At 54.9% G+C, this 23,759-nt stretch overlaps 1 protein-coding gene across 1 annotated transcript in view; it reads left to right on the top strand.

The window, feature by feature from the left end:
* The window catches only part of HCN4 (hyperpolarization activated cyclic nucleotide gated potassium channel 4), a 188,744-nt gene extending 178,182 nt beyond the window's left edge, over positions 1-10,562 (top strand). The window contains exon 8 of the mRNA XM_064157233.1: positions 8,019-10,562. Within this exon, the coding sequence (XP_064013303.1) occupies positions 8,019-9,577 (1,559 nt within the window). The 3' untranslated portion in view covers positions 9,578-10,562. The remainder of the gene's footprint in view (positions 1-8,018) is intronic.
* Positions 10,563-23,759: the final 13,197 nt, after the last annotated feature.

The following is a 23,759-nucleotide window of genomic DNA, read 5'->3' as shown; positions in this document are numbered from 1 at the left end:
GATCCAACCCAAAGGACTGCTTGGCAGCCATTAATCCATGTCCCAAAGTGCCATGTCCACATCTTTCTCGAGCACTTCCAATGATCTTGACTCCATCACCTCCCTGGGCTGCCTATTCCAGTGTCATTACTGCCTCTACTCCTGTAGCTCCATCAGTTGAACTGTCCCTCAGACCTCTGCAGCAGCAGATCCAGCCCAAGGGGCTGCTTGGGAGCCACTAGCCATGTCCCAAAGTGCCATGTCCACATCCTTCTTGGACACCTCCAGTGATCATGACTCCATCACCTCCCTGGGCAGCCTGTTCCAGTGCCATTAACTGCCTCTACTCCTGTAGCTCCATCAGTTGATCTCTCCCTCAGATCTCTTCAGAAGCAGATCCAGCCCAAGGGGCTGCTTGGGAGCCACCCAATCTACCTTTCATCAAGTTGTCCTGATGCTCCAGAAACCCAGGGCAGCTTCTCTGTCCTCTGCAGCAAGGGAAGGGGCCTTGAGTGACCTCAGAGTGAGCAAGGGTAGTAGGGAGTTGGTGCATGAGGTGGTTGCAGATGGCTCCAGTACTGGATTTATTGCAGTGGACTCACCTGGCATGCTGCTGGGCCAGCTTGTTTCAACTCCACTATCACCTAGACAGGTGGGACCAGATCATAGAATCATGGAGTCAAGCAGGCTGGAAGACAGCTCCAAGCTCAGCCAGCCCAACCTAGCACCCAGCCAAGGGCAATCCTAGAATCAGACAGGTTGGAACAGAGCTCCAAGCTCATCCAGCCCAACCTAGCACCCAGCCCTGGCCAATCATAGACTCAAGCAGGTTGGAAGAGAGCTCCAAGCTCATCCAGGCCAGCCTAGCACCCAGCCCTGGCCAATCATAGACTCAAGCAGGTTAGAAGAGAGCTCCAAGCTCATCCAGCCCAACCTAGCACCCAGCCCTGCCCAACCAACCAGACCATGGCACTAAGTGCCCCAGCCAAGCTTTTCCTGATGATCCTTGGGGTCTCTTCCCTGAGGGATGTAGTGCTTTTGGCTTTAGGAGAGACTCTTAGGTGGTTTGTTTATCTTAGTACTTGAGGCTCTGCTCAGACCTTGAAGCAAGAGAGAAGCCTCAATGCTTCCATGAGTGTATTGAAGGGGAAAGAGGAGTTGTCCCTTTTCCTCTCTCCTAATGAAGCTTCTCACTGGCTTAACAAGAACACAGGACTCTGCTGCAGGTCACTGAGCATAGCTGGGAGCTGCAGATTATCATTTCAGCAAGGGTTACACAGAGCCAAACCAATCAGCCTTCCAGCCCTCTGATCCCTGCCTTCTCTGCTCTCCTTTCCAGGCAGGTGCTGTGTGACAGTTCATCCTGAGAAGTAAATGGATTAGAAACTGAAGGCATTTCATACATCATAGAATCATAGAATCAGGCAGGTTGGAAGAGAGCTCCAAGCTCATCCAGCCCAACCTAGCACCCAGCCCTGGCCAGTCATAGAATCAGGCAGGTTGGAAGAGAGCTCCAAGCTCAGCCAGCCCAACCTAGCACCCAGCCCTGGCCAGTCATAGAATCAGGCAGGTTGGAAGAGAGCTCCAAGCTCAGCCAGCCCAACCTAGCACCCAGTCTAACCTATCATCCAATCCAACCTATCACCCAGCCCTGTCTGAAAGCATCTCAGAGGCACTGGCCCAAGCAAACTTGCTCATACTCTTGGCTTCTGTTTTGTGCAGGGCTTTAGCCAGGAAAAGGTTTTACTCCCACCAGGGCTCTGCTGTGTGTTTGCTCTCAACATGTCCAGAGGAGGGCAACAAAGCTGGTTAGAGGCCTGGAGCACAAACTCTGTGAGGAGAGGCTGAGGGAGCTGGGGGGGTGCAGCCTGCAGCAGAGGAGGCTCAGGGCAGAGCTGATTGCTGCCTGCAGCTGCCTGCAGGGAGGCTGTAGCCAGCTGGGGTTGGGCTCTGCTGCCAGGCAGCCAGCAGCAGAAGAAGGGGATCGAGGCTGAAGCTGTGGCAGGGCAGGTCTGGGCTGGCTGTGAGGAGGAAGTTCCTGGCAGAGAGAGTGATTGGCACTGGAATGGGCTGCCCAGGGAGGTGGTGGAGTGGCTGTGGCTGGAGGTGTTGCAGCCAAGCCTGGCTGGGGCACTTAGTGCCATGGTGTGGTTGGTTGGGCAGGGCTGGGTGCTAGGTTGGGCTGGCTGAGCTTGGAGCTCTCTGCCAACCTGCTTGAGTCTATGACTGGCCAGGGCTGGGTGCTAGGTTGGGCTGGCTGAGCTTGGAGCTCTCTTCCAACCTGCTTGAGTCTATGACTGACCAGAGCTGGGTGCTAGGTTGGCCTGGATGAGCTTGGAGCTCTCTTCCAACCTGCTTGATTCTATGATTGATCTGGTGCTGGTCAAAAGGAGGATTTTCTCCAGAAGCAACTATTAAGGCTTCTATTAGTGTGTGGAAACATCATGGAAATGATGCAATTCATTAGAATGGGGCAAATCAATTTGTGTTTCACTTTGCTAACTGCTTTACAGGCCCAGAAAAAATGGTCCTGAAAAATTCCTTTCCCCTCCAATAACTGCCAGGACCTTTTCAGTGATTTCTTTAAGTGTCCTGGAGCAGACATTGGAGATTTCCTTGGCAAAACAGAAAAGAAAGATTTGCTGTAATGAAACAGTTGATATATTCCAGCTGGGCTCAGGGATAAACAGTGAACTGTGATCTAATTTCAGAGGAAAGCTGAAATGTTCTGCTTTAAAAGCTAAAAAAGAAGTAACAGGTTCCTGATTTTGGCTGGAACTGTTTTATCAACTCGAGACAAATTGAAGGAGCTTTGATCAATCTGGTTTTTCAGAGAGGGGGAATAAAAGTGTGGCTGTTTGGGAGGTGTTAGCATTTTCTCTCTACAGTGCTCTGCCAAGGAAACCAGAGGCTGCTGGGATCTCTCTCTGTGCTTTCTAGAGCTCTGGTTCTGCAAACATCCTGCCCCTCAGCTCAGCCTCTGTGGCTCTGATTAGAATCAGAGAATTACAGAATCAGGCAGGGTGGAAGAGAGCTCCAAGCTCAGCCAGCCCAACCTAGCACCCAGCCCTGCCCAACCAACCAGACCATGGCACTAAGTGCCCCAGCCAGGCTTGGCTGCAACACCTCCAGCCACAGCCACTCCACCACCTCCCTGGGCAGCCCATTCCAATGCCAATCACTCTCTCTGCCAACAACTTCCTCCTCACAGCCAGCCCAGACCTGCCCTGCCACAGCTTCAGCCTGGGTCCCCTTCTTCTGCTGCTGGCTGCCTGGCAGCAGAGCCCAACCCCAGCTGGCTACAGCCTCCCTGCAGGCAGCTGCAGGCAGCAATGAGCTCTGCCCTGAGCCTCCTCTGCTGCAGGCTGCACCCCCCCAGCTCCCTCAGCCTCTCCTCACAGGGCTGTGCTCCAGGCCCCTCCCCAGCCTTGCTGCCAGGGGACACCTTCCAGCACCTCAACAGCTCTCTGCAATGCAGGAGCCCAGAGCTGGACACAGCACTGCAGGGGTGGCCTGAGCAGTGCTGAGCACAGGGGCACAAGAACCTCCCTTGTCCTGCTGCCCACACTGCTCCTGAGCCAGCCCAGGATGCCATTGGCTCTGCTGCCCACCTGGGCACTCTGCTGCCTCCTCTGCAGCTCCTCTCTGCCAGCACCCCCAGCTCCCTCTCTGCCTGCCTGCTCTCCAGCCCTGTGGCTTCTCGTTGGAATTGAGGGCAGTGCTGGAAATCACAGCCTGTTAGAGCACAGAGGAAGGAAGCCAGAGACAGGTGAGGTGGAAGTGAACCGAGCGAGCCGAGGTGGAAGGATGCAGACGCAGAGCAGTTGCTGCTCTCTGGCTTTTCAGAGAGCTGCACTAGCACCATCTGCTCTTTCTCCCTCTTCTACCCCTCAGCCTGGGTTTGCCACAGCTTGTTATCAATAAAGCCATTGTGGCAAGGCAGCTGGTTTATTTTTTCCCTGCCTGGTCTGCTTTGAACTCAGCAGGTCACCTCCCATCCACATCCTGACCTTGCAGCTAGCTACAGGCTCCCCATGCTGGGATTTGTACCTGCCACTCCAGAAAGGGAATGATTCCAAACCTGCAGCCTGAATCCCAGTTTAACTCCAGTGTGCAGGGCAGAGTGTCTCTTCCCTGTCAGTTTTACTTAGGCAGGTTGTCCCTCCTCTCCAGTCAGGGCAGCTTTGCATTTCTCTTTCTGTTTCAGCAGCTCTGAGTGATTTAATTTAGGTGATAGGTTGGACTCGATGATCTCAAAGGTCTTTTCCAACCTGCTTCATCCTGTGATTAATTTGTGAGCTGAGGAGATGCCAGGTGGAAATTACCTTCTCTGTGTGTGTGTGTGTGTACAGCAGGAGCCCCTGCACCATCTCTGCTCACTGCAAAGGTGCTCTGAAGTCCAAAGGTGACATTTGTGCTCTCTCAGGGACAAGCAGGATCTGTCTGTTCCAGCCCAGTGGCCGAGGAAGCAAACATCACAGCCCTGTCCTCCACAGGCACTGCCAGTGCAGATGAGCTCTGCAGCCCTTCTAATGACACCATCAGCTCAGGACACTGTTTTCCTTCACTCCTGAGTCCTTCCAGGGCTGGTGGCTTTCTCTGAGAGGAGAGTTCATACACCTTACAGCTGTTTTTTTTTGGGGGGGGAGTGATTAGCAGGAGGTAAAACAAACCTGCATGCATTAAGCATCCCCATGCCATGGCAAACGTGTCCCAGACACACCAGCTGCAGATCTAGAGGCAACCTCCTGTCAGCACTGGAGTGGTTTGGGTTTGTGGTGCAGCTCAGCCCCTTGCAGGCTGCCAGCTCTGAGCACAGCCTTGCTGCAGAGCCCTCAGCTGGAGCCAGAGCTCCTCCTTTGCCCAGAGAGAAAGGCTCTGCTTTAAGAGGTGCAGCAGAGGACAGACACTTGCTGTGGTCTTCCACTGCTTGCCTACAGTTTCAGCTACCTCACTCCTTGGAGCTGTATGGATTTGCCTGAGATCAGAGTGTCTCCTGGGCCCTTCTGGGGCTTTCAGCACCTTCCTTTGTCTCCTGAGTTCCCTATAAGCTGGTATCAAATCACCTCTTCTCCAAGAGGAGCTGAATGTCCTGTACCTATTCCCTGATCCTTCAGGATGTTTGCTGTTACCATTTCATGCACTTGGATCACAACAACTCCATGCAACACCCCAGGCTTGGGGAGGAGTGGCTGGCAGAAAAGGACCTGGAGATGTTGCTGATCAACACCCAGCTGTACCTGAGCCAGCAGTGTGCCCAGGTGGCCAAGAAGGCCACCAATACCCTGGTGTGGGCCCAGCAATACTGTCCCCCACTTAGGAAAGGGATCATACATCTGTCCTCAGCACTGGTGAGGCCACATCTTGAGTCCTGGGTTCAGTTTAGGGCCCTTCACTCTAAGAAGGACATTGAGGGGCTGCAGTGTGATCAGAGAAGGGGAACAAAGCTGAGGAAGGGTCTGGAGAGTGGGTTTGGTGAGGAGCAGCTGAGGGAACTGGGAGTGTTTTGCTTGGAGAAGGGGAGCCTGAAGGGAGACCTCATTGCTCTCTACAGCTCCCTGAAAGGAAGCTGGAGTGAGGTGGGTGTTGGTCTCCTTGAGGGGCTGCAGTGTGTCCAGAGAAGGACAACAAAGCTGGAGAAGGCTCCAGAGAACAGGGTTGGGAAGGAGCAGCTATGAGAACTGAGGGTGCTTAGCCTGGAGCAGAGGAGCCTGAAGGGAGACCTCATTGCTCTCTACAGCTCCCTGAAAGGAAGCTGGAGTGAGGTGGGTGTTGGTCTCCTTGAGGGGCTGCAGTGTGTCCAGAGAAGGACAACAAAGCTGGAGAAGGCTTCAGAGAACAGGGTTGGGAAGGATCAGCTATGAGAACTGAGGGTGCTTAGCCTGGAGCAGAGGAGGCTGAAGGAAGACCTCATTGCTCTCTACAGCTCCCCGAATGGAGGCTGAGAAGAAACCTTCTGGCTCTCTACAACCTGCTGAAAGGAGGTTGGAGCCTGGTGGGTGTTGCTTAATGAGTGATAAATTGAGGGGAAACAGCCTCCAGCTGCCCCAAGGGAGGTTTAGGTTGGACATTGGAAAGAAACATCCTTGGAAGGGTTCTCAAACACTGGAACAGGCTGCCCAAGGCGTTAATTGAATCCCCCCCATCCCTGGAGATGTTTAAAAGAGGCAGAGATGTGCTGGATCCTCTGGGATCACATTGGGAACTGCTACCCAGCATGGCAGTCCTCTGTTAGCCACTTCTTGGAGCCCATCAGTTTAGACCAGAGTCCTGTGTGGGACAAGTTAAACATCAAACCATGGTCTGAGGCAACAACAGCAGCAGCTGACCTAGCATCACAGGATCACAGAACTGGCAGGGCTGGAAGGGACCTCAGGCATCATCCAGCTCCAACCCCTGCCATGGGCAGGGACACCTCACACTAGTTCAGGTTGCTCACAGCCACATCCAGCCTGGCCTTAAACACCTCCAGGGATGAGGCTTCCACCACCTCCCTGTGCCAGTCTCTCACCACCCTGATGCTGAAGAACTTCTTCCTAACATCCAAGCCTGAATCTCCCCACTTCTAGTTTTGCTCCATTGCCCCCAGGAGCTGGAGGTTTTAGGGTGCCAAGAGGGACCTGACACCCTAAAAAGTCCCTCCCCAGCTTTCTTGTAGCCTGCTTCAGATCCTGGAAGGCCACACTGAGGTCTCCTCTGAGCCTTATCCTCTCCAGACTGAGCAGCCCCAACTCTCTCAGCCTGTCCTCATAGCAGAGGTGCTGCAGCCCTCTGAGCATCCCCTTCTCTGAACACCTTCCAGCAGGTCCTTATCCTTCTTGTAGCAGGGGCTCCAGAACTGGGCTTATCTTCAGATCTGTGATTTCATGGAAGTGTGGAGACAAATTTAGGAAGAAATTCTTTACAGAATGGTGAGACACTGGAACAGGTTGCTCAGGGACACTGTGGATGCCCCCTGCCTGGAGGTGTCCAAGGCTATGTTGGATGGGGCTGAGAACAACTTAGGCTAGTGGGAGGTGTCCCTGCCCTGGGCAGAGGGGTTGGAACTGGATGACCGTTAGAGGTCTCTTCTAGCCCAAAGCATTCTACCATTCCCTGGCTGTATGGATTTAGTCCTACCCCTGGCTGGAGCAGCTTCAAACAGCTTCAGAGAACAAAAGTGCAGAGGCAGCCCATGGGCAGGTGCTGTCAGAATCATAGAATCATAGAACCAAGCAGGCTGGAAGAGAGCTCCAAGCTCAGCCAGCCCAACCTAGCACCCAGCCCTGCCCAACCAACCAGACCATGGCACTAAGTGCCCCAGCCAGGCTTGGCTGCAACACCTCCAGCCACAGCCACTCCACCACCTCCCTGGGCAGCCCATTCCAGTGCCAATCACTCTCTCTGACAACAGCTTCCTCCTCACAGCCAGCCCAGACCTGCCCTGCCACAGCTTCAGCCTGGGTCCCCTTCTTCTGCTGCTGGCTGCCTGGCAGCAGAGCCCAACCCCAGCTGGCTACAGCCTCCCTGCAGGCAGCTGCAGGCAGCAATCAGCTCTGCCCTGAGCCTCCTCTGCTGCAGGCTGCACCCCCCCAGCTCCCTCAGCCTCTCCTCACAGGGCTGTGCTCCAGGCCCCTCCCCAGCCTTGCTGCCCTTCTCCAAACACCTTCCAGCACCTCAGCAGCTCTCTGCAATGGAGGAGCCCAGAGCTGGACACAGCACTGCAGGGGTGGCCTGAGCAGTGCTGAGCACAGGGGCACAAGAACCTCCAAGCTCACTTACCAAAAGTGGCCTTGCTGCTTAACTAAGAACATGTGTCCTGCCAGGCACATTTTAATGGGCTCCTTAGGTCTGTTGATGGTAGCAGAAAAGCAGAAGCTAATGATGTCTGTCATCTGGTTGCAGGAGCACAGACACTGCACACAGAGCCCATAATGACAGTGGAGGGGAAACAGAGCCAGCAGCTGGAGGGAAGGGCTGGCAGGAAGCTTCGAGGAAGCCCTCCCCATGCTTTGGCATCTCCCAGTGACTCCTCCTCGCTTTCCTCCCTTTCCCTACAGGCAAGAAGAATTCCATCCTGCTGCATAAAGTCCAGCACGACCTCAATTCGGGCGTCTTCAACTACCAGGAGAACGAGATCATCCAGCAGATCGTGCAGCACGACCGGGAGATGGCACACTGCGCTCACAACGTCCAGGCTGCCGCCGCCGCCGCCGCCTCCACCCCCACCCCTGTCATCTGGACTCCCTTGATCCAGGCTCCCCTGCAAGCTGCAGCGGCCACCACTTCTGTTGCCATAGCTCTGACCCACCACCCACGCCTCCCCACGGCCATCTTCCGCCCTCCCGTGTCCGTCTTGGGCTCCCTGGGGCAGCAATCCAACCAGACTCCACGACCCGTGAAGAGGCTTCAGTCTCTGATCCCCTCAGCTGGCCCTTCTGCCGTCGGCTCTCCCTCCAGCACTCCATCCCAGCTGCACACCCCGGGAGCAGAAACTCCTTCATCCTCTTCCTTCCACATCCAGCAGCTGGCAGGATTCTCAGCTGCTGCTGGCTTAGGCCAGTTCCAGGTGGGATCCCCTCCAGGTGGCCCGAGCCAGCCAGGTTTGAGCAGCACATCCTCGGTGGGACTCAGTCAGTTCCAACAAGCAGCTTCTGGATCACCCTTAGGTACAGCTCAGCCCTTGCAGCAGCAGCAACAGCAGCAGCAGCAGCAGCAAAGCCTTTCCAGCAGTGGATTTGGGCACTTCCAGCAAGCCACAACAAGTTCCCCATCCACCTCACTCACCCAACTCTCATCAAACTCCCCCCCCAGCCTTCTCCACCAGTTCCAGCCCCCCCCCAGGCAGCTGCCGGGAGGACAGTTACAGCAGCTCTCGGGCAGCGGGACTTTAGGGGGCATGAATCACTTCCAACCCCCTCCTTCTTCCAACTCTCCATCCTCCAGCCTAAGCCAGCTGGCACACGCCTCCGGTGGGCCACCCTCTGGCCCCTGCCAACCCCATCCAAGTGCATTAGCATCTTTGGCTGGAAGCATAGCCCAGCTCCACCAGGAGCGGCCACCCTTTGCCTCCCCGCTGCAGCAGCCTGCCGGCGCCTCCCCCTCTTACACCCCCTCTGGCCTTAGCCCTCCTAGTCAGAGCCCGGTGGCAACCAGAACTTTTCAGTGCGGCCCTTCTGGGGCCTCAGGCTCTCACGGCTCTCTGCTGCTGCCTCACACCTCCAGCCCAGCGCCTCCGCCCATCCCGCAAGCCAAGAGCGCAGCGCCGCTGCCGCCGGGACGCCTGAGCCAGGAGGCGAAGCTCATCTCTGCCTCCCAACCCTCTCTGCCCCAGGAGCTGGCTCAGACGCTGAGCCACCGCAGCTCTCCTCATTCCTCTCGGGAATCCGTTTCCAGCTTCTCTCCTTTCCCTGCCGGAGGGAGCGGACTCCTGGCGAAGCCTTGCAGCTCCATCCCCGGGCGTGTGACTTTGTCGCGGCAGATGTCCTCAGGTTCCTTACCGCAGCCGCTGGCCTTGGGGACCGGAGCCGCTCCGCTGACTGCCGCCGGGCGGAAAGAATCCTTAGCGCTCGCTGGGGAGCTGGAACCTGTCAGGTCCAAACTGCCCTCCAATTTGTGAGGACTCTTGCTGAGAGCTGGGGAGGGGGATGGGGAGGGGGAGGCACTGTCAGCCGTGCAGTCCGGGTCCCCGGTTAGACTTTCATCCACCTTATTTGCCCCCTTTTCCTTCCCCACCTCCTCCTTTAATTCCTTCTTCCCCCTCCCCCTCCTCCATTTCTTTTGTTTAGGTTTTGCTAAGGATTAGAAACAAACAAAAAGACCACATGGGGGAAAAAAAAAACAGACAAAAAGACCACAAGGGGAAAAAAATGCAAACAAAAAGACCACATGGGGAAAAAAAAACAGACAAAAAGACCACATGGGGGGGAAAAAACACCACAAGGGGGAAAAAAAACAAACAAAAAGACCACATGGGGAAAAAAAAACACCACAAGGGGGGGAAAAACCAAACAAAAAGACCACATGGGGAAAAAAAAACCACCACAAGGGGGGAAAAACCCAAACAAAAAGACCACATGGGGAAAAAAACCAAACAAAAAGACCACATGGGGAAAAAAAAAAACACCACAAGGGGGGAAAAAACCCAAACAAAAAGACCACATGGGGAAAAAAACCAAACAAAAACACAACATGGGGGAAAAAAAACACCACAAGGGGGGAAAAACCCAAACAAAAAGACCACATGGGGAAAAAAAAGCAGACAAAAAACCACATGGGAAAAAAAAACCAAACAAAAAGACCACATGGGGGGAAAAAAACAGACAAAAAAAAGCACATGGGGGAAAAAAACTCAAACAAAAAGACCACATGGGGGAAAAAACAGACAAAAAAAAACACATGGGGGAAAAAAACTCAAACAAAAAGACCACATGGGGGAAAAAAACCAAACAAAAAGACCACATGGGGGGGAAAAAAACCAAACAAAACATCACATGGGGGAAAAAACCCAAACAAAAAGACCACATGGGAAAAAAAAACAACAACCAACACCACAAAACCAAACAAAAAACCAAACCAACAATGACAGAAAGGGGGAAAAAAGAAGAGAAACAGGTTGGGGGGGGGGGGGGGGGGGGGGGGAGGGGGGAAACAACCCCCAAGAAGCTTAAGCAGGTATTAGAGCTATAGATTTTTGGTCACTTGGTTTTCTAGAGCATTTTAATACAGGGAGCAAAAAAAAAAAAGGAGAGGAGCAAATTTCAGCTGCTGAGGTTAAAACAGTGCAGAGCTGGAAGGTTATGGAGCCATAGAAGCCACCAAAACAAATATATCCAACAGCAAAGAGAAGGGTTTGGGGTTTTTTATGCCTGTTGAGATGAGGCCACAGCAACCCCATGCAGAGATACAGGCTGGGGTCAGAGTGGCTGAGAGCAGCCAGACAGAGAGGGATCTGGGGGTGCTGATTGATACCCACCTGAACATGAGCCAGCAGTGTGCCCAGGTGGCCAAGAGAGCCAGTGGCATCCTGGCCTGCATCAGGAATGGTGTGGCCAGCAGGAGCAGGGAGGTCATTCTGCCCCTGTACTCTGCACTGGTTAGACCTCACCTTGAGTGCTGTGTTCAGTTCTGGGCCCCCCAGTTTAGGAGGGACATTGAGATGCTTGAGCGTGTCCAGAGAAGGGCAACGAGGCTGGGGAGAGGCCTTGAGCACAGCCCTACGAGGAGAGGCTGAGGGAGCTGGGATTGGTTAGCCTGGAGAAGAGGAGGCTCAGGGCAGACCTTATTGCTGTCTGCAACTACCTGAGGGGAGGTTGTGGCCAGGAGGAGGTTGCTCTCTTCTCTCAGGTGGCCAGCACCAGAAGGAGAGGACACAGCCTCAGGCTGTGCCAGGGGAGATTTAGGCTGGAGGTGAGGAGAAAGTTCTTCCCTGAGAGAGTCATTGGACACTGGAATGGGCTGCCCGGGGAGGTGGTGGAGTCGCCGTCCCTGGAGCTGTTCAAGGCAGGACTGGACGTGGCACTTGGTGCCATGGTCTGGCCTTGAGCTCTGTGCTAAAGGGTTGGACTTGATGCTCTGTGAGGTCTCTTCCAACCTTGGTGACGCTGTGAGACTGTGAAAGAGCTGAGGTTGACTGTGGGCTGCAAAAAAAAGGAATGGGGCAGGTTTGTGGATGGTGGTTTTAGAACAGCTCTGCTTAGTCTGGGTTTGCACCGGGGTTGGGAGCCCTGAGCACAGCAACTGAGCATGGGGGGGGTCTTGGGTGGCACTTGGACATCCTGTCCCTGTCTTTCTGCAGCAGGGTGCAAAGGAAGGAGGAAGGCAGGGGAGGGTTGGGGGGGGTGAGTTTTATTGATGCAGTACCCTCTGAGCATTTCAGAAGGGCTGAGGGTCTTGTTTGGTCTCCACCTGTGAAGGACAGGAGCTGTTCAGGGCAGGACTGGATGTGGCACTTGGTGCCATGGTCTGGCCTTGAGCTCTGTGGTAAAGGGTTGGACTTGATGATCTGTGAGGTCTCTTCCAACCCTGATGATACTGTGAGACTGTGATACTGTGACATAAAGGTGCCCAGGAGATGGCCAGGCTGGACTGAGGTTCTGGTTTGGTCTCCAGCTGTGAAGAACACAAAGATGCCCAGGAGATGGCCAGGCCTGGCTTTAGATGCTGGACTAAGGTTCCTGTTTGGTCTCCAGCTGTGAAGAACATAAAGATGCCCAGGAGATGCCCAGGCTGGACTGAGGTTCCTCTTTGATCTCCAGCTGTGAAGAACACAAAGGTGCCCAGGAGGTGGCCAGGCTGGACTGAGGTTCCTGTTTGGTCTCCAGCTGTGAAGAACACAAAGGTGCCCAGGAGATGCCCAGGCCTGGCTTCAGGTGCTGGACTGAGGTTCCTGTTTGGTCTCCAGCTGTGAAGAACACAAAGGTGCCCAGGAGATGCCCAGGCCTGGCTTCAGATGCTGGACTGAGGTTCCTGTTTGGTCTCCAGCTGTGAAGAACACAAAGGTGCCCAGGAGATGCCCAGGCCTGGCTTCAGGTGCTGGACTGTGGTTCCTATTTGGTCTCCAGCTTTGAAGAACACAGAGATGCCCAGGAGATGCCCAGGCCTGGCTTCAGATGCTGGACTAAGGTTCCTGTTTGGTCTCCAGCTGTGAAGAACACAAAGGTGCCCAGGAGATGCCCAGGTCTGACTTCAGATGCTGGACTGAGGTTCCTGTTTGGTCTCCAGCTGTGAAGAACATAAAGTGCCCAGGAGATGCCCAGGCCTGGCTTCAGATGCTGGACTGAGGTTCCTGTTTGGTCTGCAGCTGTGAAGAACACAAAGATGCCCAGGAGATGGCCAGGTCTGGCTTCAGATGCTGGACTGAGGTTCTGGTTTGGTCTCCAGCTGTGAAGAACACAAAGATGCCCAGGAGATGCCCAGGCCTGGCTTCAGGTGCTGGGCTGAGGTTCCTGTTTGGTCTCCAGCTGTGAAGAACATAAAGGTGCCCAGGAGATGCCCAGGCTGGACTGAGGTTCCTGTTTGGTCTCCAGCTGTGAAGAACACAAAGGTGCCCAGGAGATGGCCAAGCCTGGCTTCAGGTGCTGGACTGAGGTTCCTGTTTGGTCTCCAGTTGTGAAGAACACAAAGATGCCCAGGAGATGCCCAGGCCTGGCTTCAGATGCTGGAATGAGGTTCTGGTTTGGTGTCCAGCTATGAAGAACACAAAGGTGCCCAGGAGATGGCCAGGCCTGGCTTCAGGTGCTGGACTGAGGTTCCTGTTTGGTCTCCAGCTGTGAAGGACATAAAGATGCCCAGGAGATGGCCAGGCCTGGCTTCAGATGCTGGACTGAGGTTCTGGTTTGGTCTCCAGCTGTGAAGGACACAAAGATGCCCAGGAGATGGCCAGACCTGGCTTCAGGTGCTGGACTGAGGTTCCTGTTTGGTCTCCAGCTGTGAAGAACATAAAGATGCCCAGGAGATGCCCAGGCCTGGCTTCAGGTGCTGGACTGAGGTTCCTGTTTGGTCTCCAGCTGTGAAGAACATAAAGATGCCCAGGAGATGCCCAGGCTGGACTAAGGTTCTGGTTTGGTCTCCAGCTGTGAAGAACATAAAGATGCCCAGGAGATGCCCAGGCCTGACTTCAGGTGCTGGGCTGAGGTTCCTGTTTGGTCTCCAGCTTTGAAGAACGTAAAGGTGCCCAGGAGATGCCCAGGTTGGACTGAGGTTCCTGTTTGGTCTCCAGCTGTGAAGAACACAAAGATGCCCAGGAGATGCCCAAGCCTGGCTTCAGGTGCTGGACTGAGGTTCTGGTTTGGTCTCCAGCTGTGAAGAACACAAAGATGCCCAGGAGATGCCCAAGCCTGGCTTCAGGTGCTGGACTGAGGTTCTGGTTTGGTCTCCAGCTGTGAAGAACACAAAGATGCCCAGGAGATGCCCAAGCCTGGCTTCAGGTGCTGGGCTTTTTCTTATTCCACTGATGCTCTGGTGGGAGCAAGAAGCAATCAGAATCACAGAAGCAGGCAGGGCTGGAAGGGAGCACAAGGAGCAGCCAGTGCCAACCCCCCTGCCATGCCCAGGGACACCCTACCCTAGAGCAGCCTGACCACAGCCTCAGCCAGCCTGGCCTCAAACACCTCCAGCCATGGGGCCTCAACCCCCTCCCTGGGCAACCCATTCCAGCCTCTCACCACTCTCCTGCTCAACAACTTCCTCCTCCCCTCCAGCCTCACTCTCCCCACCTCCACCTTTGCTCCATCCTCCCCACTCCTGACACTCCCTCACAGCCTCCAAAGTCCCTCCCCAGCTTTTTTGGAGCCCCCTTCAGACCCTGCAAGGCCACCAGAAGGTCCCCTGGGAGCCTCCTCTGCTCCAGCCTGCACAGCCCCAGGCAGCATCTATCCCCTCTGTGGGTGTTGTGGGTGTGGGCTGCAGGAGGAGCTGTGTCTCTCTGCCAGCACTCCAAGCAGCTGGCTGCAGCCAGCAGAATCCCAAGCTTCAACCTCTCCACGGTTTGGAAAGTGTCTGTGCTGCCTTCCAGGTTGGGGTGTGCAAAGTGAGGTGAGGGCTGAAGAAAAAGGCAGCACTTTAACCTTCCCTCTCTCATTTTCATGTCTCAGTGTCCATGGGTTGAGTGCTTTGAGGAGAAATGGATAGCAAACTATCAAAAGGCAGGCTGCAGTCACCCCAGCCCTCTTCCTCCTTAGCCCAGGGCACTTTGAGCTTTGAGGCACTGAGGGCAATAGTGGTGCCCAGCTGAGAATGCCCCAGATTTGCACCTCTGTTGGTACCATTGCACCAGGTTAGACCAGAAATTCAGCCAGCCATGGGCCACACTCCTCCTCTGATGGGGCAGTTCATAGAGTCATGGAATCAGGCAGGCTGGAAGAGAGCTCCAAGCTCAGCCAGCCCAACCTAGCACCCAGCCCTGCCCAATCATAGACTCAAGCAGGTTGGAAGAGAGCTCCAAGCTCAGCCAGCCCAACCTAGCACCCAGCCCTGGCCAGTCATAGACTCAAGCAGGTTGGAAGAGAGCTCCAAGCTCAGCCAGCCCAACCTAGCACCCAGCCCTGGCCAGTCATAGACTCAAGCAGGTTGGAAGAGAGCTCCAAGCTCAGCCAGCCCAACCTAGCACCCAGCCCTGGCCAGTCATAGCCTCAAGCAGGTTGGAAGAGAGCTCCAAGCTCAGCCAGCCCAACCTAGCACCCAGCCCTGCCCAACCAACCAGACCATGGCACTAAGTGCCCCAGCCAGGCTTGGCTTCAACACCTCCAGCCACAGCCACTCCACCACCTCCCTGGGCAGCCCATTCCAATGCCAATCACTCTCTCTCTGCCAACAACTTCCTCCTCACAGCCAGCCCAGACCTGCCCTGCCACAGCTTCAGCCTGGGTCCCCTTCTTCTGCTGCTGGCTGCCTGGCAGCAGAGCCCAACCCCAGCTGGCTACAGCCTCCTTGCAGGCAGCTGCAGGCAGCAATGAGCTCTGCCCTGAGCCTCCTCTGCTGCGGGCTGCACCCCCCCAGCTCCCTCAGCCTCTCCTCACAGGGTTTGTGTTCCAGACCTTTCACCAGCTCCATCAACCTTCTCTGGACACCTTCCAGCACCTCATCACCTCTCTTGGATTGAGGGGCCCAGAACTGAACACTTGATTTCCCCAACAACAGCAGCCTGCACCTGACTGGTTTTGGTCTCCTCCTGCAGTTGCAGCACCACTGGACACATCTGGGGCCTGGCAGGCACCTTGAGCTGGAGGTTTTAGGCTGCCCTGATTTAAGGCAGTCAAAGTGAGGTGAGGACAGTAAGGGGCCATGGGGTGCAGAGAGCACTGAGGAGCTGCAGCCTTTACTTCTAGAGCAAACATCTCCTTGTCTCTTACTCTGATCCTTTTCTCTTCTTAAGCCTCCTCCCTGTAAAGAGATGCTCAACTTTTCTACCCCTGCTTACAGACACATCTCCACCCCCTCTCTGCTTCCAGCTCTTCAGGGGCTTCTCCAGCCCACAGAGGGAAAGCAGGACTGGATGCAGGCAGTGCCAAACACTGTTACTATCACCACACTAACCATACCAGTCCATCTGACCCTCTCTCTTAACCTCCTCCCACCTCAGCTCTCTCCCCAAACCCTTGGGGTGTTTCTGCCACATCTTGTTTGCAAACCTCTTGCCACCTGCCTGTGCTCTGGGATGCTGCTGCAAGCATTCAGAGGATCACAGGAGCCTACTGCTTTGCAGTGCCTCCTGAAAGGAAAATCAATCAACCTTCCTGCCTCTGCAAGGGGCAGAGCCAAGCCAGGCTCTTCTGCCCTTCATCTGCCAGCAGCTGATGGCACCACACTCAGCTCCACCCAAACCAGAGCCTGGGGTCACAGTGGGGCACAGGCTCGGGGTGGTGGAGTCAGAGAGACAAAGTGGCCAAAGCCATGTGGCTGTGCTCCTGTTAAAGGAGGCAGGCAGGGGATGTGTTGGAGACACCTTGCCAACCCAGACAGCATCACAGGGTGTTAGGGGTTGGAAGGGACCTAAGGAGAGCATCCAGTCCAACCCCCTGCCAGAGCAGCACCACACAATCCAGCTCAGGGCACACAGGAACACATCCAGACAGGGCTGGGAAGGCTCCACACAAGGAGACTCCACAACCTCTCTGGGCAGCCTGTGCCAGGGCTCTGGGACCCTTCCAGGCAAGAAGTTCCTCCCTGTGCTGAGCTGGAACCTCCTGTGCTGCAGCTCCCATCCATTGCTGCTTGTCCTGTGCCAGGGAGCAGTGAGCAGAGCCTGTCCCCCCCTCCTGGCAGCCTTCAGATACTTAGAATCATAGAATCATAGAGCCAAGCAGGCTGGAAGAGAGCTCCAAGCTCAGCCAGTCCAACCTAGCACCCAGCCCTGCCCAACCAACCAGACCATGGCACTAAGTGCCCCAGCCAGGCTTGGCTGCAACACCTCCAGCCACAGCCACTCCACCACCTCCCTGGGCAGCCCATTCCAGTGCCAATCACTCTCTCTGCCAACAACTTCCTCCTCACATCCATCCCAGACCTGCCCTGCCACAGCTTGAGACTTATAAATATTTATCAAGTCCCCTCTCAGTCTTCTCTTCTCCAGACTAAGCAGCCCCAGGGCCCTCAGCCTCTCCTCACCAGGCACTGCTCAGTCCCCTCATCATCCTCCCAGCCCTCTGCTGGACCCTCTCCAGCAGATCCCTGTCCCTCTGCAACTGGGGAGCCCCAAACTGAAGGCAGTGCTCAAGATGAGGTCTCAGCAGGGCAGGGCAGAGCAGAGGGGGAGGAGAACCTCCCTGCATCTGCTGGCCACACTCTTCCTCATACAGCCCTGGATCCAATTGGCCTTCTTGGCCACCAGGGCACATTGCTGTGCCATGGGTAACTTCTTCTCCACTGCACACTGCTGTGCCATGGGTAACTTCTTCTCCACCATTCCACCCCCATGCCTGGGCACTCCCTCCTGCTTCCACATGCTTTGCTGGCTCAGAATTCAGCTGTAATCAGCTTTGGTCTTCCTTTGAAAGGGTAGGGGGAACTCCAGAAAACATTTGGTCTTTTGGGTTGGGTTTTTGTTTCTCTCTACCAGCTGCATTCAGCTGTGTCTGTGGGGGTGTGTGTGATGGGGAGGGCTGCAGGGGGTGTGTGTGTGTGTGTGGATGTGTGTGGGTGTGGATTTTCTCTCTCTCTCTCTCTCCACACCTGCTTTCCTATATATTATACCCAGTTATACCCAGATGTAGGCTGTCTCTGCACACATATAAGCACAGACACACACACAGAGGTCTCTAGGTAGCTCACTCCCTATCTCCTAGCTCACTCTCTATCTCCTAGCTCACTTTCTATCTCCTAGTTTCCAAATACACAGCAGTTTTCACCCTCCTGTAGAGGACTGATGAATTGCAATGTCTAGAACCTGCTTTCCCCCAACCCTGCACAGGTTCATCTTGAATGAGCATCAATCAGGTGGAGGAAATGGAAGCAGACACACAGAGCCTCGTGGCATTTGCGTAGGGCTGAGGGCAGGTCCTAAGAGGAAGCCTCACAATATCCTTTTTTAAGTTCTCTGTTTCTCTTAGCAACCTTTCCCCCCTCTAAACCTCTGTGCTAGAGGGCCCCTAGAGTGAGCATCTCAGGAGGTGTGGGTTGGGGAGGGCAGAAGCAGGTGGAGAAGGTCTTCAGCCCAGCGATGATGCCAAAGCCTCGCGGACGACCTCTGCATTGGTCCTTGAACCTCAACCACCCCCATGTGGACACTCAAGACAAATGGAGGTGCACAGAAACACCCTGAGGGCTGTCTCTGGTAGCTGTGGGTCCCATCCACCAGGCTGCTGAGCATCCTTCTTGGGTTGGGTTCCTTGGCTTTGGGTTTCTTTCCCGCAGGGATCTTGGTTTCTCCTTTTTCTCTCCACTTCTTAGCAGTGCAGTAGGGACAAGGTTGAGTTGTTCTTGGCTGGAGCTCAGTCAACACTTAGGCTTGTCTCAGTAGGTGGAACTATATTGGTTATTATTATTATTATTATTATTATTGTTATTGTTATTATGATTTTGTTTTCTTGGGGGGGGGGGAGGGAAGGGGAGGGAGGGAGGAAGGAAGGGAGGGAAGAATTCTAGGGGTGGGGTTTGCAATATAAAACCTACACTAAAAAAAAACCAAACAAAAAACCTTAGTAAATAAAAACCTGAGAACAAAAAAAAAACCCAACCCAACCTCCTTCCCTCTCTGATTTGCTGTCTGCTTCGAGGTGTTGCAGCTCACAGAGTCTCAGGTGAGGTTTAAAGTAAGAGGGGGGGGGGGGAGGAAAACCCAACCAAAACCACCCTCGAGGCGACCTCAGATGAGGTTTAAAGAAGAACAAAGCACAACTTGGGTGTGGAGCAATCTTACCCTGTTCCTAGTTGCAGAGGCTGAGTGCTGCTTAGCTGGCAGGAGGGAACAAAGTGGGGAAGTTGGGACACATCCTGCTGCTGGCCCCAAGTCACAGCTGAGCACCACCTCTTTATCAGTGGTGACACTTGGAAAGCTGCCCAGCAGCAGAGGACCTGGGGGTGCTGGAGGGCAGTGGGATGAGAATGAGCCAGCAGCATCTTGGCATCCATCAGAACCAGTGTGGGCAGCAGGACCACATTTCAGCCTCTCTTTATTTGCTGTTGGGCAGAGCAGATGCAGAGGTTTGCTCTCTGTGTTGTCCTGGTGCCCTTAAAGCTGTGTTCCCTTGCTGCCACATCTCCACCTCGCTGGTGGAAGTTGCTTTCAAGCCACTGGCAGCAGCAGGTGAAGCATTTTTGCCTGCCCTTGAGTTTAGGTGTGCAAAGGGAGGACTCTGATCATTGCTCTGCAGATGTGTGGGTGAAAATCCTTCCCTTTCTGTCCAGCAGCAGGTGAAGCATTTTTGCCTGCCCTTGAGTTTAGGTGTGCAAAGGGAGGACTCTGATCATGGCTCTGCAGATGTGTGAGTGAAAATCCCTCCCTTTGCTGTCCAGCAGCAGAACGTGAAGCATTTCTGCCTGCACTTGAATATAGAAGTGCAAAAGGAGGACTCTGATCATTGCTGTGCAGATGTGTGAGTGAAAATCCTTCCCTTTCTGTCCAGCAGCAGAAGGTGAAGCATTTTTGCCTGCCCTTGAATTTAGGAGTGCAAAGGGAGGACTCTGATCATTGCTGTGCAGATGTGTGAGTGAAAATCCTTCCCTTTGCTGTCCAGCAGCAGGTGAAGCATTTTTGCCTGCCCTTGAATTTAGGAGTGCAAAGGGAAGACTCTGATCATTGCTGTGCAGATATGTGAGTGAAAATCCTTCCCTTTGCTGTCCAGCAGCAGAAGGTGAAGCATTTTTGCCTGCCCTTGAATATAGGAGTGCAAAGGGAGGACTCTGATCATTGCTGTGCAGATGTGTGTGTGAAAATCCTTCCCTTTGCTGTCCAGCAGCAGAAGGTGAAGCATTTCTGCCTGCCCTTGAATTTAGGAGTGCAAAGGGAGGAGGACTCTGATCATTGCTGTGCAGATGTGTGGGTGAAAATCCTTCCCTTTGCTATCAAGCTACTGACAGCAGAAGGTGAAGCATTTTTGCCTGCCCTTGAGTTTAGGAGTGCAAAGGGAGGACTCTGATCATTGCTGTGCAGATGTGTGAGTGAAAATCCTTCCCTTTCTGTCCAGCAGCAGGTGAAGCATTTCTGCCTGCACTTGAATGTAGGAGTGCAAAGGGAGGACTCTGATCATTGCTGTGCAGATGTGTGAGTGAAAATCTTTCCCTTTGCTGTCCAGCAGCAGAAGGTGAAGCATTTTTGCCTGCACTTGAATTTAGGAGTGCAAAGGGAGGACTCTGAACATTGCTGTGCAGATGTGTGGGTGAAAATCCTTCCCTTTGCTATCAAGCTACTGACAGCAGCAGGTGAAGCATTTTTGCCTGCCCTTGAATTTAGGAGTGCAAAGGGAGGAGGACTCTGATCATTGCTGTGCAGATGTGTGTGTGAAAGTCCTTCCCTTTGCTGTCCAGCAGCAGAAGGTGAAGCATTTTTGCCTGCACTTGAATATAGAAGTGCAAAGGGAGGACTCTGATCATTGCTGTGCAGATGTGTGAGTGAAAATCCTTCCCTTTAATGGCAGGCATGGAAACTTTGGCCCTGGAGCCTTGGAGAAGACCCCAGGGAGCAACAGGATGTCATAAGAACGGCTCAGGTTGGAAGGGACCTCAGAGATCATCTACTCCAACCTCCCAGCCACAGGCAGGGACACCTCTCAGCTAGACTCAGCTGCTCAAGGTCTCATCCAGCCTGGCCTTGGACACCTCCAGGAGGCAGCTACAAACTCCCTGGGCAATGTGTTCCAGAGTCTCACCAGCCTTGTACTGAAGAACTTGATGCTAAGATGCAGCCTAACCCTCAGCTCCTGTCACTAGAGCCAGCCTGTGAAAGGGACAGAAATGGAGAGGAAGGAAGTAGCTCTTTCAAGAGCTCAGACTAAGCTGGATGGTGATGCCAAGGTCAGGACCTGATGTCCTTTAGGAAGACAAAACTAACCTCAGCTCTGAGCTTTTCATTTCATTCCTCTGAAACTCTGAGTCTCTGCCCCCCCAGAGGATTCACCAGGCAAAGGAGCCCAGGGAGAGAAAGGGCAGAGACCATGGCTGACATCTCCACAGCCTGGCAGTGAGGTGCTTGGGCTGAAGGAGTGAGCAGCAGTTTCTGCTTCCTACAAGCAAGGGCAGTGCTACAACAGCTGCTGGCACCAGCCTGAGCCTAGCACTTGAGGAGGCAGGATCCTTCCCCTCACAGGTAATGCTCCCTGCCCAGCACAGGTGGCTGGCAGCCACCTCTCCAAGGGCCTGGGAAGTTCAGCTGGGACATGGCTATGTGTGAGCCCCAGGAGAGGGGGGGGGAAAGAGGCTAGCCCATGCCAGGACCCTGGGAACCCAGTGGCAGTGCTGGTGAGGCAGTGCTGCAGCAGAGCAGGACCAGGCTGATGGCAGTAGGAAGCAAAAGCTAAGGAACTGGGCACGAAGAAGCAGGGCACATTTGCTGGTGGCAGCACTTCAAGCCTCTCTCCTCATCCACCATTCCCCCCCTGGCAGAGGTGACTGACCTGTGAGCAGGGATGTGGGTGGTCCTTTCCCATCACTGACCTCAACCTGGGCTCAGGAATGCTCCTCAGCAGCAGGGGAGAGCAGCAGGGCTGGGAAAGCTGCAGTTTGGCTTTGCCCTCAGGAGACAGGGATGGTTCTGCTGCTGGATGTCATCAGCCATGCAGTTCCTTGGTCACACTGCTCCCTTTCCCCACCCAAAGCAAAATGTGCTGCCAGGTTCTGTGTGTCCTTCTGGCCTCTCAGGCAGGGTTTGGTTTCTAAGCTGATGCCTGCACTCAGAAGTGAAATGAAGCCACACAGGCAGAGCTGGGAGGGCTTCTATTCTGTGATTATATAACCATCAACCTGGGCCTCAGGTCTGGACACCTTCCCCTGCCTGGGAAGCTGCACCCCTGGGTGGGCTGCCAAGCAGGGAGCTCTTCAGGGTCATTTTGCCCTCCCTCCCTTTTCTTCCATGGCTTTGTACATCTGCTCTCTTCAGCTGAGGTGGGGGTGGTTGGGGCTGACCACAGCCTCCCTGCAGGCTCCTGCAGGGCCAGTGTGGGGTCAGCTGCACTCCCCAGCCCTGCTGCTGCTGCTGCCTCTCAGGTGTCCTGTCCACCCACGTCAGCCTCCTGTCAGCTCCAGCCTTGTGCATGGCCATCACTGTCAGCTCCTCTCTGCAGAGCCTGGGTGCTGATGTGCACCACTGCACCCTCTGGGCCACCCCAGCCCCTGGGGTGGCTCCCCAGAGAGCAGGGGAGCTGAAGCTGGGAGCTGCTCTCTGCTATCGCTGATGCTCCACTTGGTCCAGCTGCTTCATCATCCTGGACACAGCCACCTAGGGAAAGGGAGCTCAACCCCCCACACCCAGCCTGGGGTACAGCAGAGCCTGGCACTGCTGCAGCAAACCTGCCAGAGTCAGATGGGTCTAGAAGATCTGGGAGTGACCTCTTGTTCTCAGCAGGGGAAGGGAACAAAGGAGGAGAGGGTTCCAGTGCTGCTCCTTGCCGAGTGTCACTGAGGAATGTGGACAAGGTCAACAAGGCCAAGTGCTGGGTCCTGCACTTACAGAATCATAGAATCAGACAGGCTGGAAGAGAGCTCCAAGCTCAGCCAGCCCAACCTAGCACCCAGCCCTGGCCAACCAACCAGACCATGGCACTAAGTGCCCCAGCCAGGCTTGGCTGCAACACCTCCAGCCACAGCCACTGCTGGACACAGCACTGCAGAGGTGGCCTGAGCAGTGCTGAGCACAGGGGCACAAGAACCTCCCTTGTCCTGCTGCCCACACTGCTCCTGAGCCAGACCAGGATGCCATTGGCTCTGCTGCCCACCTGGGCACCGCTGCCTCCTCTGCAGCTCCTCTCTCCCACCATCCCCAGCTCCCTCTCTGCCTGCCTGCTCTCAGCCCCTCTGGCCCCAGCCTCTAGTGCTGCTTGGGGTTGTTGTTCTGTTAGATGCTGAGAGCCATCAAGAGCTTGTAGAAGGCAGGCAGCAAACAACAGCATCATGGCCACAGCTTGAGTGCTGTGCCCAGTTCTGGGCTCCTCCATTGCAGAGAGCTGCTGAGGTGCTGGAAGGTGTTTGGAGAAGGGCAGCAAGGCTGGGGAGGGGCCTGGAGCACAGCCCTGTGAGGAGAGGCTGAGGGAGCTGGGGGGGTGCAGCCTGCAGCAGAGGAGGCTCAGGGCAGAGCTCATTGCTGCCTGCAGCTGCCTGCAGGGAGGCTGTAGCCAGCTGGGGTTGGGCTCTGCTGCCAGGCAGGCAGCAGCAGAAGAAGGGGACCCAGGCTGAAGCTGTGGCAGGGCAGGTCTGGGCTGGCTGTGAGGAGGAAGTTGCTGGCAGAGAGAGTGATTGGCACTGGAATGGGCTGCCCAGGGAGGTGGTGGAGTGGCTGTGGCTGGAGGTGTTGCAGCCAAGCCTGGCTGGGGCACTTAGTGCCATGGTGTGGTTGGTTGGGCAGGGCTGGGTGCCAGGCTGGGCTGGCTGAGCTTGGAGCTCTCTTCCAGCCTGCCTGATTCTGTGATTTGTGGTTGCCCAGGGCTGGGCCTCACTCCAAATCTCCTCCCATGAAAGCTCCACTGCTGCCCAGCCCCACTGTCAATCACAGAATGTCAGAGGTTGGAAGGGACCTCCAGAGCTCATCCAGCCCAACTCCCCTGTCAAAAGCAGGGCAACTTAGTGTATTCCCCACAGCAATGCATCCAGGTGGGTTTGGAAAGCCTCCAGAGCAGGAGACTCCACAACCTCTCTGGGCAGCCTTCTCCAGGGCT

Source organism: Pogoniulus pusillus, chromosome 17 (assembly GCF_015220805.1).
Source record: "Pogoniulus pusillus isolate bPogPus1 chromosome 17, bPogPus1.pri, whole genome shotgun sequence".
NCBI classification, from domain to species: Eukaryota; Metazoa; Chordata; class Aves; order Piciformes; family Lybiidae; genus Pogoniulus; species Pogoniulus pusillus.
The sequence above is the reverse complement of the archived record's forward strand: the minus strand, read 5'-3'. Positions and strand labels throughout refer to the sequence as shown.